This window comes from Carettochelys insculpta, chromosome 4, assembly GCF_033958435.1.
Source record: "Carettochelys insculpta isolate YL-2023 chromosome 4, ASM3395843v1, whole genome shotgun sequence".
Taxonomy (NCBI): domain Eukaryota; kingdom Metazoa; phylum Chordata; order Testudines; family Carettochelyidae; genus Carettochelys; species Carettochelys insculpta.
The window spans coordinates 43,382,692-43,397,668 of record NC_134140.1 but is presented as its reverse complement, the minus strand read 5'-3'; the positions used below and the strand labels follow the sequence as shown (position 1 = coordinate 43,397,668).

Sequence of the window (14,977 nt, the reverse complement as noted above, 5' to 3'; positions counted from 1 at the left end):
TAATGTATTGTCACAAGACAAAGTTGGTCTCATCTTTCCTGGGGGCGGGGGTGGGAATCAAAACCATAGCCTTTATCTCTTGTTTCCAAATCTTGCCTAAAATTTAACTAATGGCAAAGCTTATAGCATTTGGATTAGTGAATAAAGTATTGTGGGAGGAATTCAGTACAGATCTTAACATTGCTGAGCAAACACTTAGGTTATTTAAAATTTAACCTATCTGAGCAAATTAAAACTCAGCTATTCTCATTGTACAAGAAGTATATCTGTTTCCCAGCAGGATCTCTATTGCTGTGGCCAGTAAAAAAAATACCCCAGCACTTACAAGAATAAGTTCAGACATCTGCATTTCTTGACCCTTGGCGCTTTGTACCACCATGTAGAAACGCAGAAGCTAATCCTTCGGTTTCTACATGAGCAACTTTGTACCAGAATCCAAGCAAGAATCACAGCTGGGATACTCTCTTATTCATAATTGAGTTCTTCTGGTGTTTTGCTTAAAATGTCTCTGGTTCTCTGGTAATAGTTTTCTATTTCAGTTTTTTTTACTTTTGTTAGGTCAGATGTTTAGACAGAACATGTTTGCTGTCTCATTGTTTACTAGGTAAGGTGTAGCTTCCCTGTCTTCCTCCAAACTGAACCTTTGTTTTGCGGACAATTACTGAAAATGAAACTATTTTGTCATTCTTTGCTAGTACTGTACTTTTAGAAGTAGAAGATTTTTGTGGTTGGGTTAAATTCACAAATCTTTACTGTTTTATTTAGCAATGTGGCTTTAGTTTCTGTCCAGTTATTAAAACATTTTTGTGCAGTTTCCTAGTGCACATGGTCTCAAGCTATTCCTATATGTTGATAAACTCCATATAAGTGTGGAGGAGTGTTGGAAAAACATCTCAGTGCAATCTTTTTTGAAAGACAGGGCGATTATTTTTTTTCTCAATATGATCGTTTGGGAAGACACAAGTTTTTTTGGGGGGGCAGGTTATTAAGTAACTTCAAAGAGAAAAGTAAAAACTTCAAGGGAACAAGAACCTTCCCTGTATTGAAAGTTTTGTGTGCTGCCTGTTTGAGTATATTGTTACCTGCTTTAACCAATTTTTGACAATAAATGCTTGCTTGCTTGCTTGCATCTCTCTCTAGCCAGGGCTAAATGAAGTGGTAGAGTCCTGCCGAGGAAAGAATCTCTTCTTTTCTACCAGTATTGATGATGCAATTAGAGAGGCTGACTTGGTATTTATTTCTGTAAGTAATTTTCTTTTGCACTGTGGTATTTTTTTAGCATTATTACATTGCTGTGCTCAAATGTATACTCTTGCTTTCAGTTTGCTTTGTAACAAGGGCTCTCTGGGTAAAAATAAGTAAAGTATTGCCCTAGATTGGCCCTCTTCTCTCCTGTTTTCTCCCACCCCCTCCGTGTACAATTTTCAGGAGCCTCTGTGGCTGGTCTGCAATTACCTTTTACAGTCAGATGGGTTATGAGGGGGAAAAGGAGTACTAATTTTATTAGTATTATCATCGGAGGAATCACTCAGAATAGAAGCAAATAAGAGAGAACTGAATCTTTTGCAAGTATTGTAGCTTGACTTGTGGAGAAGATGAGAAGTGGCTCTTTGTGGTATGGGGAAGCAATTTTGAATAAAGATGAGATTCTTCTGATTCCTGTAGAACTGCTATGAATGCCCCTAGTGTAAAGCCTATTTGATGAACAGAGCTCTGTGATATTTCTTTAGAAGTTAGACAGAGTAATAGATAAATCTTTTAGCTGTTCATTGATTTGACAGCTGGTTAACTGTCTGAAACAGTAGAACAGAAGCTTTCCTATCCTTGGAGTACGGTCTCGTGTATGCAGGAGATCCTGTGTCTTTAGACTTGTGAACGTTCTGTTTAAGACTGTAATAACTTTTTCTTTTTTATATTTGCAACTAGGTTAACACACCAACAAAGACCTATGGGATGGGCAAAGGCCGGGCAGCTGATTTGAAGTACATTGAAGCATGTGCTCGGCGGATTGTACAGAATTCAAATGGATATAAGATTGTCACTGAGAAAAGCACAGTTCCAGTACGTGCAGCGGAGAGTATTCGTCGGATATTTGATGCCAACACAAAACCTAATTTGAATTTGCAGGTAAAAACAAAAATCAAGACCTTATGGACTGAAGCATCTTCTATCTCCAATCCCTTGTTGTTTTACTTTATTTTCCTGTCTATTTGCAGGTGTTGTCTAACCCAGAATTCCTAGCAGAAGGAACAGCTATCAAGGACCTAAAGAACCCTGACAGAGTGCTGATAGGTGGAGATGAGACGCCAGAGGGACAGAAGGCAGTCCAGGCTCTGTGTGCCGTGTATGAACACTGGGTGCCCAAAGAAAAAATCCTCACAACCAATACTTGGTCATCAGAACTTTCCAAACTGGTTGGTATCATCTTTGTTGCTATGTCAATTTGTTGCTGTCAATTTAAATACTAAATATCGGCACTGATATTACTAAGAATAAACTTCCAAAACGCACAGTTACTAATTATCTGAATGCTTATAAAAGATTCCAGCACTGCATATTTATAATTATTTGTTCACAACTTCCTAACTGGCTTTTCTGTACCAGAAAACTCCTTATCCAAAATCATTTATATTTTGTGACCAAAATAATGCATATTGGAAACAGCAGAAAACATTAAGATTCCCCCTCTTTAACCAGAACTGACCCTTTGACTTACAGACATCTTTATAAAGAAAAACCACTTTTGTCCTTTCTTCATTTTATTTACAGGCAGCTAATGCTTTCCTTGCCCAGAGAATCAGCAGCATTAACTCAATCAGTGCTTTGTGTGAAGCTACAGGAGCTGATGTTGAAGAAGTAGCAAGAGCCATAGGAATGGACCAACGAATAGGAAATAAGTTTCTGAAGGCCAGTGTTGGTAAATGAAGAATCTTATTTCTGTCCAGCAAAATGGTTCAACTGCAAACATTTTAGAAATAAATGTTTCTAGTGTTCTGAAGCAACCGTTCAAAGCACAACAGCTTACAAAAGACCTGCTGTCGTGTGGTTGATATAGTTGTTTTTTTTAATTCCTTAATGAAAGAGAGAGTGAAATTGTCCTCTCTCTAGAATCTCTCACTTCTGGTTACCATGGACTAGCTAGGACGCCAAGCATTCTTCAGGGAAGAAAGGTTACAATTTTATTCTTCTATAACACTCCCTAGTAGCTGCTTGATGGATAGCTTTCTAGTCACTGCATAGCCTGTCTACACTCTAGACTGCAGAGTGCATTCAGTTATCCAGACTTTGGTAGTGGAGACTCATATAAGCTAGGGGAAGCTGTCTGTCTGAAAATTCTACAGGCCTAATCTGACTGGCCAAATATCTTGAGGCTCTGCCTTGTGGACATGAAACTTCATGGAGCATGGCCATTATTTGCAGCAATGGGAAGAGCTCTAGACCCATTCACATGATCACAATCTCCATACTATAAATATTTTAACCTTTTAAAATTATTTTACCAAATGTTATCTCTTTTTTACAAATGTTTGTAATAGAGGTATCACAAGTAGTAAAATCTGCTACCCAAATGTGCCTGTGTTTTCACATACCTACTTGTTTGGCTTGGTAAAGGGAAGTCTGAGACGGCTGGATCCAGCCATTCAGTATCTTACCTCTTCATCAGATTTTTGTTTGGCATCCGACCATGAAAATACTTGAGAATGTAGAATCCTTTTAAATCTAGTTTAAATCTAATCTCTGAACAGTGGCCCTTAGGGGAAGAAGCAGCAGAACTCTGGAGGTCAGTGGCAAAACTGGCAGTTTTATAGGTTCTATAGGATCTAAAGTAAATAAGGTTGAGGAACAGGATGTGGATGAATCCTATAAGTTTAGTTTGAGAAATTGGCAGCAGGACACTGGAAAACTGTTCTTGATATTTTGGTTAATAACTCAATTTTCAGATGCTGCTATTTTAAAGAGTCTGTATTGTGGAAGGGAATAGATTCACTCTTTTTTTTTCCCCACCACAACCTGTATGACTCCTAGTTTCTAGCTCAGTGCACACATGGCCATACACACATGCAGAGCAAGAAAACCTGACAAATTATATATTTTTGACCATCAAACTAGCAAGAGTAAAGAAAACAGACCACACCTTTCAAAAAATGGCCTGCATTAGCTCCCTGGGATATTCAGATATACAGAGATCCAAATATTGCGAGTACACTAATCTTTTATTGATGAAGACCAATTGTTGAATAACTCTTTTTTCCTTTCTATCAGGATTTGGTGGTAGCTGTTTTCAGAAGGATGTCCTGAATTTAGTTTATCTTTGTGAGGCTCTGAATTTGCCTGAAGTGGCTCGCTATTGGCAACAGGTATGAGTACATTCATTCATGTACAATTTATGCAAACAGGGCACATAACTGGTATCTCTCTAATAAGCCTATAATTCCTGTACTTATAACTTTTCAGCATTGTCTGTTTCAAATTGTCATTTTATCTTTCCGTTTGATTGGAATGGAAAATAACATATACTCAACTGTAGAGGTAATGAATATGTATTAATACATGTTGTGTAGCACCTTCCACCCAAGGCTATAGGCATGCTTTGCAAATGTAATAAATGAAAATTGAACATAGGCTTAGGTGGAAGGTACTATATGAAGTATTTATTAATAAATACTATGCCTATGTTACACTGAGGGCGTAAATCCAAGGTGTGATCTCAGGTAGACCCATCCAGGCTTGCCATACTTGTGTTACCGTGACTATAAATAGCATTAATGAAGGGGCTTCAGTAAGAGTAATCCAGGCTTCTGGGTGAGCTTGTCCATTCTACACTGTCACAGTTACTGTGCTGTTTTTTAGCCCTGGTACCACAAGTAAAGTTAGTATGGCCATGTCTAGTGGAGCAGCAATCGCATATCAGACTGCACTGAAGATATCAAAACAAAAAGCAGTCAAGTAGTACTTTAAAGACTAGCAAAATAAATTTATTAGGTGAGCTTTCGTGGGACAGACCCACTTCTTCAGACCATAGCCAGACCAGAACAGACTCAATATTTAAGGCACAGAGAACCAAAAACAGTAAGCAAGGAGGACAAATCAGGAAAAAATCAAGGTGAGCAATCCCCCCCCCCACTCTCTGATTTGCTCACCTTGATCTCTTTTTTTTTTTTTTTCCTGATTTGTCCTCCCTTGATTACTGTTTTTGGTTCTCTGTGCCTTAAATATTGAGTCTGTTCTGGTCTGGCTATGGTCTGAAGAAGTGGGTCTGTCCCATGAAAGCTCATCTAATAAATTTATTTTGCTAGTCTTTAAAGTGCTACTTGACTGCTTTTTTGTTTTGAGAGTATGTAGACTAGCATGGCTCCCTCTCTGTTACTATTGCACTGAAGATGTAACCCTTTTGTGTCCCAGAGTAAATTACTTGCCTTGCACAACACCGGAAGTTACAGAGCTAGGAACAGAGCCCTGGTTTTCTGATTACATACCTGTTCTTTAACCACAACCTAACCTCTGTGTCTTAATCCAGCATTAATGAAGGTAACTTACTTAAATACACTTTCACTACATAATCTTTATAGAAAACCTACAGGAACCCATGTGTAGACTCCAACACTTTAGAGCTGATTAATATTGTAAACCATAGCCAGTGGATTAAGCAAAAGAGTAATTTAGGAGCTGTGCAGTATCCCTGTGGATTGTGCAGTGTGTTATGTGAGAGACAGACAAGTTTTTTTAGCTCTGGGGCTACTAGTGCTCATTGTGTGTATATTTTAAAACAAACATACAGATAAGGAGGGCATTATTTTGTCACCGAGTGCATGAAACACAGGGGTTAAACTCATTAGCTGCCTGATTGTAAAATGAGGACGAGCAGTGAAATGGTTAATGCTCACTTGGGGCTTCAGTTAACATCCAGTTGAGAAAAAAGGGACAGATTTACACTTAGTGTTTTCAGCTTGTCTAGGTCTAAGATCAAGACAAGACAATCAAGTTTCACTACGGTGAGTGACAGACGAGAAACTTTTTAAAAAGTTTGAAGTTGCATTGGTGCAAACTGAAGGTGTTAAACTGTATGAACTTTCATGTGGACACTGTTACTTTGGTTTAAATATATATGTTTTAGAAAGAGACATGGACCTCGTCTACACTAAAAAACATAGGTGAACCCTTTATGTTGCTCAGGGGCATGGAAAAAAATCTGAAGCCTTGGTCAGCATAGTTATATTGACCTACCCCTTGGGGTAGACACCCTGGGTCAGCTGAAAAATTCTTCTTTTGACCTTGCTGAAGGGTGGGTAAAATACTACCTGCCACCATTCCAAAACATGACCTACCACTCAGTGGGAGCCTTGGGCCTGGAAGACAGGAAGTCTGCCCCTGCATGCATCTCAAAGCATCTGGCTGTGGGGGGCCATTAGCTCTGAGCATCATGAGCACATAGGGAAGGTCTTCACATGCTGCCTCCACCTCAACAGTTTTACAACCTCCATTGGCAGGAAGATGGCCAATGGGAGCAGCCTGGGCTGTGCTTGTGGCGCAGACAGTGCAAAGTACCACATCTCCCTCCCAGGGTGCACAGTGTGCAGAGAGTGTGTGCCCTACAGCTGGTTGCTTTGAGCAGCATGCTGGGGTTTAGAAGGCAGAGGGCCTGCCTTAGGGTCTTACTGGGCTGCTGGCCAGAGCCTGCACTTGGCATCCCAGCCCCTTCCTCCTCTCAAACCTCTGATTCCTCTCCCAGGTCTCTCTTTCTTTCTGTATTCTTCCTCCAGGTCAGAACCCTTTCCTGCATCCATACCCTTAACTCCTCTTGGACCTTGCATGCCCCCCTGTACTCCAGACTCCTTCCCAGATGCCGCATCCCCCTCCTGCAGCCATTCCCCTACCCTGAGCTCTCTTGCACTCGGCCTCCATTTCTGCACCTCCTCTGTTAATATCATGGAAGAGCGTGGTTCTTAACCACTTCCCAAATTCTTGGAGCCTCCCTGACAAGCAAAAATTATTGCCTGCCCTGATCTTGCTATTGCCTCTTGGGAAGGTGGATTATGTATGTGGGTAGGAGAACCCTGTAGACAAACCCATAGGGAGTAGAAACCAGCTGGTGGTGTTGAAGCTAAACCAGCACAAGGTGTGGCTTATCTCCAATTGATTAGGGACAGCATTAAGCTACTCAAAAATAAACAGTCCTTAATTTAATTTGTGTTCACATAGGTGTTTGCACTGGTATAATTAAATTTTGTTTTTTAAATGAACCTTACAGGTTTGTAAACAAAGCTTTAGTGTCTGGAGGTCATAGCGAGAAGTTATAGATGTAGGGGTAATGCCCACGTTCTCAAGGGTAATTAGGCACTGAACTTGTATTGGGCCTAAAATATTAATCACACACACCCACCCACCCACCCACCCCCGGTCAGTGCTCTTCTGCTGTCTCGCTGCCTCATTTCTTCCTAGAAAAATACATCACTGCAAAGAACACTACTAGCATCCATTTTCTAAGCAGCTTATGCCTGATGTGGGCCGTATGTCACTGCACATCTAAGTTTTGTTTGTTGCATTGAGGATGGGCTCATGTTCCGTATCATGGCTGGGGTTGGGGAGGTGGAGGCTATTGCCGACATCATTTTCCCAAATGGCATTCCATGGAACCTCCAGTCTGCACAGTGAAAATAAGGGTCCTCAAGAAAATGATCAGGGGTTGGCAACCAGCAGCTCTGGAGCTGAACACGGCTCTAAGGCATCGCTTGTGGCACTGGACACTGATGCCACTGACTCCTGTGTGGGCTCCCTGCCCTGCCGTGGCTGAAACAGTAGAACTAAAATGTAATTGGTTTAACATCCGGCAGGGTGTTGGGAGGCGTCCAGCTGTTAAACCAACTGAACTTAGTTCTGTTATTGCAGCAGCAGCAGGGCAGGGAGCCACAGAGAGCTCCTCACTAGCAAAGTAGCCATTGTGTGCACAATGGGGCTGGTGCAAGGGGAGCAATGGCTATCCGAAAGGGAAGCTAGACGACTCTTGTGGTTCCTGCGTCAACCTTGACTTTCATTGTCTGTGACTGGGCTCTCGCATTGCAATAGGGTGGCCAATGAATTTGGGCCCTCAGGACTAGAGTTGGAGGAGCAGGAGTGGCTAAGGTGGGTTCATTCACCATGTTGGGTAATGTAATGGAGGTGCTAACTTAGGTGGGGTTAGACTGGGGGCCTCTGTGTGTGGCTGGGCTAGTCCTGGGGGCTGGTTTGGGGCCTGAGGCAGGTTAATCCTGGGGTTGCAGGAGTGGCTTTTGGGAGGAGAGGCATTAAACCATATATAAGACTGTCTTGTTAGTAGGCATTCTGCAAAATTCTTCTGAATTAAAAGGGCTCTGTAGCCAAATAAAATTGGAAAACACTGGCCTACATTATCTGAGGTATGTATGCCTTTGATCACAATCTCTGGGAAGGCCTGGCTTTCTTACTTGATCATTGGTGGCAATGGTCCTAAGGAGACTAGAGATCAAGGGCTAAAATGTTGGGAAGAAGGATAAAAAACCAGAAGCCTTACAACAGAGGTAAAGAGCACCCTATATATAGCCTCAAAGCCTTTCTCAAAGACAAGTATTTTTACTATTAAAGTACACTACCACTTACATCCATTCCAGTCTGTGTGCATTGGTATGTTACAGTATGCACTAAACCTGTACAAAAAACAGCCTGACTGTTGTGTAAAATAGGTGTACTGCATAATTCTACATACACAGACCTGGAGGGAAGGGTAGGTTCTGCTGTAGTCTACTGGCCTGATGCCCTTAATTTTCTAAGTTAATTTTCTCTCTGGAATTTACCACTGTGCATAGATTTTAAAAATTGAATCGACCATTAAGATCTGGCTAAAGCTTCCATATAGTGGAGCAGTGCATAGTTAGGACAAAACTTTTCAAGATTCTGTAAGTGTTTAATGGAAGTTTTACTAATGAAAACAGCAGAATTTGGTTCTTGCTAATTTCTGAATATGAAATCAGTTGAAAACATCCACTGATTTCAGGGGATCAGCATCAAGAATGTTCTTTGTGCTACTGTTATTTTAAAACAAAAAAAAAAGCTGGATCAGTCCTTCAGTTACTCATATGTAACCTATTAAATTAGAAATTGCAGCTATGTTAATATTTAAAACATGTACAACTGTCTAGTTGAGTGTTGAGTGCTTTTATCAGGAGCAGGGGCTTGGCCCATGGCACACTTCCCCACTGCTGCTACTCCTTCCCTCCCCCCCATAACTATTAATACTGTGTTTCTTTGGTCAAGTGTAACCTCAGTCATACCACCATATTCTGCATAATTTCAGGTGATAGACATGAATGATTACCAGAGAAGGAGATTTGCTTCCCGTATTATTGACAGCTTGTTTAACACAATCACAGACAAGAAGATTGCTATTCTAGGATTTGCATTCAAAAAGGATACAGGAGATACAAGGTGACAAAAATGCATGAAATTAATTAACGCTGTCATAAGGCATGCTGGAATGATTTACCTAATCTTAGGTTCCATCTATGCAGCTAAAATAACTGCATTTACCACTATTTAAACTGTGTACGTGTGGAAGCGGATCAAATAGATGCCCCTCAAACTGTTGTGTCTGAAATTTATTTTATAAAATGTCTTAGTCTGGCTTAAATGGATGTGTTCAAGTAGAAAATGTGGCCTTTTGCTAAGTGCGGAGATCTAGACTAGAGGTAAAGTAGTATAGTGCTAAGGACAATATAAGGACTTAAAACACAGATTTTTTTGACCTAGTGTGAGTGAGCTAAATCTCTCCCCTGTCCACAGTCAAACATATAATCCATTTTCCCCATCCCCATCCTTTATTGATATATTAAAAACAATTACTAAGCATAAACTTCAGACAAAATTGCTATGCCAGATTTGTCAACTTCTAAGGCTTTCCTACTGGGGTCACTTCTGACTTTCCTCTGGCTGAAAAAACCTGGTTGAGCCAACTGGACATGCTTGCTGGTGTGACTCATAATTACTCAAACCAGAGTACCTGAGTTTTCTGATGGGTCACCTTAAACTCAGGTGCCATAGTCCTGTATTCAGACATAAAATCTTCCACCCTGTTACACCTCATCTGGGGTGGTATTGGATGCTCTTCATGCTCCTTGGGCCAAATTACGTATTAAATTGTGACTGAAAAATTAACTATTTAATTGACTATTAGTAACAGGTTGGCTAAATATCTAATAGTGATGATGATGATGGTGCTTGGTCCTGCTGTGAGGTCAGGGGACTGAATTTGAGGCCCTCTTGAGGTCCCTTCCAATTCTGTGAACAAATGATAGTAAAATACTTTTAACATTTTTAAACAGTGGGGGTTTTTGTGTTTTTTTTGTTGGCTAGGACTAATATTTTGTGTTAATCTTTTTAATCTGTGTTTTTTTTACTTTCTGCTCCCATGTATTATCACTGGCATTACAATCAATTTCAGTTTAAAAGCTTTGGCACTGTGCATTTGAGTATATGTTAATGTTATTCTAAATAAATCTAAATGTTTGAAGAATTTTTAATTGACTGACTTTTATTTTCTTAGAGAGTCCTCCAGTATTTACATTAGCAAGTACTTAATGGATGAAGGAGCAAAACTCCATATATATGATCCTAAAGTACCAAGGGAACAGATAATTCTGGATCTCTCTCACCCAGGTGTCTCAGAAGATGACCAAGGTGAGAATTCTGCCCCTCATACATGCTTCTGTTGTGTCACCCAGGCAGAATCCTTCCTTGCTCTTGAAATTGTTTTCAGTGTGGCAGAAATGGATGCTCAGTTAAATTATTAAACCAGGGGTTTGCCTCAGTTTAAAAAACTTGATAGTGATCCTTTTTTAGCTTCTAAAATGTTACTTCTGTGCCAGCCTGTTCCCTTTGACTACTTACTTTTTGCACAACTTTGAAATCACCTCCAGTTTAAAAAGGTGGGAAAGGGGAGGGAGTGAGGAAGGAAACTAGTGTCATTCTACCAACTCTTTCTCCCCTTCCAGGTTCCTGCCTAGTTCCTGTTCCGTCTTGTGCCTGGATAGGCCAGCCACTTGGCTAGTCCAGAAAAGAACTAGCCACAGAAAGTTAATACCATGAGGTGCTGGAGAGTATAGTAAATAAAATCCACAGTCAGAGCGCTTTGCTATTGTATTTGAATGATATAGCTATACCAATAAAGTGCTCTAGAGTAGACTTCATCTAAGTCTATAATGCCATAATTCTGGATTGCCTCAACAAAAAATAAGAGAGTGGGGCACACATGGAGACCCTAGTATTGGGGATGGGGGAGATGTGGGGGACCCAGAGACCCTGACATGAAGAAAGTGGCATGATGGTATGCAGGGAAGCTTATGAAGGAATGCATGAAGCTAATAGAAGCCATGTAGTGGATATGCAATATTGAATAGTAAATGCTTAGGGAGTGGTTTGAGAGGTGTGTGCTTTGAATAGGGCTAGCCAGGCAGTTGTCTTATTGGAGTGTTCACACCAGAGTGCTGCCAGGGAACTGGGAAGCATAATGGTTCATTTTCCATTTTTGTTGCAGTGTCTCGGCTGGTGACTATTAGTAAAGATCCATATGAAGCCTGTGATGGAGCGCATGCCCTTGTTATCTGCACTGAGTGGGACATGTTTAAGGTAAAAGTAATACTTTTTTTTTTTTTTTTTTTTTTTTTTTTTTTAAAAAAAGGCAGGAAAAACATAAGGAATTCTGATACTTATGCAAATTCTGTGGGGTACTTACAGGAGTTGGATTATGAGCGCATTCACAAAAAAATGCTGAAACCAGCTTTCATCTTTGATGGCAGGAGAGTTCTTGATGATCTTCATAATGAGCTACAAGTCATTGGCTTCCAGGTAACTAGCTGCTTCTCCTTTTTGAGAAGTATGGTTGAATCCACGAGAGTCTTGTGTGCAAGTTTAATTTGCTTTATAGCTAATCTATAAAGCTTATTTTATTAAGCCCTTCACTGATAGCTCTCTTCCTATAGTGTAGTCCTGGTTGTTTACTAATACAGCTTTAAAGCTGTGCCATGAACATTCCATAACACAGGCAAATGAGCTGACTGGACATAGCCTTTGTATACACTAGCACTCTGTCAGCAAAACATTTGTTGGTTAAGGGTGTTGCTGATTGGTGTAAGTTTCACTACTACAAACACAGGTGTGGACACTGTTATGGGAGATGCTCTTCTGACACCAGAGCTACTGCTGCTCATTGTGGGTGGTTTAATTATGGTGGTGAGAGACAGTGTTTTGTTTTGGTTTTTTTTTTCCTGCACTTCTACCAGCAGAGAGCAGGAGATCTTGCAGCAGTGCAGTTCTAGTAATACAGCTATGCTTCTGTAAGGTCCATGGTGTAGACATAATCTGATGTTGCCAGAGTACCAACTAAGGCTAATGTACTATCATTTAAAATTTGAGTGAATGATATCCTGATACAAGTATTTCAGAATTATAAATGGAACACAGAAACCAAATTAGACAAGCCTTATAGATGACTGTTTCTTTTAGTAAATGCTGAAGTATAAAAATCTGAAATAATTGGCTAAATAACTTGTTTTCTTTCAGAACATATTACCTTTCAAACTATTTGGTATACTATAATTATCCCATGAGTGAGGTCTCTGTTAAGCACACTGACGTTTGTCCCACTTTATGTGCCTTGGAGAATTAACTATTGTTTATATATGCCTGGCTGGTGTAATTAGTTTTTTCTAAACTGAGCAACAGATAAGCTCTTGTTCAAGAGGGAAAGATACCCCTCTAATTATTCAATGGCTAGGTTTCTAGTCAATTCATGAATTATTTGTCCTAATTCTCTTCTTACACCACTGTAGACTGGAAATCAATAGCTTGAAAACTGTGGAATTAAAAGGGTGTAAGTGAGGGGAAAATCATGCTCACCAGGTGGAATGATGATGCCTACAGGCTTCCTGAGTAGTTACAGCAGTTGGAACCTCTTGAAAGGTTATAATAGTGCTTGTCTTTTTATTAAAATTCTATTATTCATGTGGTTTTTTTTTAAATTTGAAATAGAGCTAAGAAACTCTTAAGCACCTGCTTCATGGTTCTCATGTAAGCAGTCGTATTCAAATTAAATTCACTTTCCTAGCATTAACCATATATCTAAATATTTCCAGGGATGAAGTTTCTCTGTTGTAACAGTTCTTAGAGAGCTTGTTTTGCATGTGGAAAATATAATTTTTTAGTAGCCAAACATACTTTTGAACTAGAAATAATGTGGCTTTATCCAATGAATGTATGTATCGAGCATCGACAAAGCCTCAAGTTCATTGGTTGGTAGATTCCTTGCAGGCTGATAAGATTCTTTATACAAGCTTTCATAATGAGTATTTTCTTTTCTCTTCCAGATTGAAACAATTGGGAAGAAAGTGTCTGCAAAAAGAATTCCTTTTGCTTCTTCATGTGAAATCCCAAAGTTCAGCCTGCAGGATCCACCTGTCAAAAAACCCAGAGTATAAGTGTTGTTGGGTATTTAAGAATCACAGTGGACCAGTGCAAATTTTTTAAAAATGTTGTTGTTCTTAATCTGTAAACCTATTTTACATTAGAGATAGTAGCAGGTACATGTGAATCCAGAATCTATTTTCTAATCTCTCTCTATTTTTTAAAGACTATTTTTTCAGTTCTTGAAGATTTGTCCAGGCCTAACTGGTTTTAGTAACCAACTTTTTATGAATATGTACTTCATATTGCAAACTTTTGCTTTTAGAAATATTCACAAGCTGCACTTTAAGCTTTATAAACTACATAAAGGCCAAATGTAATTAACAGAATTGTTCTTGCTTTGATACAGAAATAAGTGGTGCTCAGTAGAGTCATTTGCTATGCTGAAAAATTTTAATTTGGGGTAATTTTTGTTTTCTTGGATGCCTAATCTGACTCTCATGAAAGTCAATGGAAAGATTTGTAATTTACTTTAATCAGAGTTGGATTGAACCATTAAATAGAATATTGATCTGGTTTTAACAGTGGGGCCCCAGTCCTGATTGGGACTTCTGGGCATTGATGTAATATAAACATTTAATAATGGTGTCAGGGATCTAGCTCCCCATCTGCCATTAATTCTGTGATAGTTTTGCGGTGGGTTTGCAACAATGTGATCTACTAGCTATGTCCCTTGTGATTCCTTGGTCTTGCCTTTATTATATATACAGATTGAAACTCTCTCATCTGGCAACATCCAGCACGGCCACAGATGTTGCTGGACCAGAGAATGTTTGGATGAGAGAGCACCAGCTGCTGGACTGTACAGGGGCCCTGTTGGTGACAGGAAGTCCCATTGACAGCTTGCTCTGGGGAGCCCTGGGACAGGGAACCAGGTCAGGGAATCTCTTCCCTCCCCGTGGTGGACAGCCTGGCTAGAGCACAGAGCCCTACTGGCAGCCCCACAGCCCTGGGGAAATCCGATCAGGGCAGGGGATCCCTGCAGGAGTGGAAGTCCTCTCTGCAGTCTGGGGGACCTGGTCTCCGCTTATCCAGCAAATCCCATAATTTGGAACCACTCAGGTCCTGAGGGTGGCAGGTGAGGGAGGTACAGCCTGTAGTGTATAGCAGCTGTCATCAGTTGTAAATTATGGATTTAATTAGAAGAGCGTTTTGGTCCAAAAAGTCTGTTAAAGCATGGCCAGTGTCTTAAACAGAAAGAAGCACTGGCCCTCCTCTTGCTGAGCACTGAACGAAATGCTTCCTTCTAATGTGATGGGTGCTCAGTGATCCTTTTCATCCCTTCCTGTTAACATATACGAGCTGGAAGCAGATGTTGTCCCTACTGAATCTGCAAGAATTTGCTTGTGACACTTCTAAGAGTATCTAAAAACCATAAAGTAGTCAGCATTCTACCTCACTCTAATCAGCAGGAGTAAATATTATGGCTTTTTTTTATATAAATTTAATTTCTACTTGTTTCATTGTCCTAATACGTCTGTGCTATTAAATACTTCATTTAGTAATAAAA

General features: G+C 40.1%; 1 protein-coding gene across 3 annotated transcripts in view; it reads left to right on the top strand.

Moving 5' to 3' along the window:
* The window catches only part of UGDH (UDP-glucose 6-dehydrogenase), a 22,893-nt gene extending 7,916 nt beyond the window's left edge, over window positions 1-14,977 (top strand). For 2 of the 3 annotated variants that reach the window (XM_074992633.1, XM_074992631.1), the window contains 9 exons: window positions 1,927-2,127; window positions 2,217-2,414; window positions 2,770-2,917; window positions 4,264-4,358; window positions 9,308-9,438; window positions 10,553-10,686; window positions 11,543-11,634; window positions 11,743-11,853; window positions 13,371-14,977. In XM_074992633.1, the coding sequence (XP_074848734.1) occupies window positions 1,954-2,127; window positions 2,217-2,414; window positions 2,770-2,917; window positions 4,264-4,358; window positions 9,308-9,438; window positions 10,553-10,686; window positions 11,543-11,634; window positions 11,743-11,853; window positions 13,371-13,481 (1,194 nt within the window). In that variant the 5' untranslated portion in view covers window positions 1,927-1,953 and the 3' untranslated portion in view covers window positions 13,482-14,977. Of the gene's footprint in view, window positions 1-1,140; window positions 1,243-1,926; window positions 2,128-2,216; window positions 2,415-2,769; window positions 2,918-4,263; window positions 4,359-9,307; window positions 9,439-10,552; window positions 10,687-11,542; window positions 11,635-11,742; window positions 11,854-13,370 lie in introns of all 3 variants that reach the window. The other variant, XM_074992630.1, reaches the window with a different exon arrangement.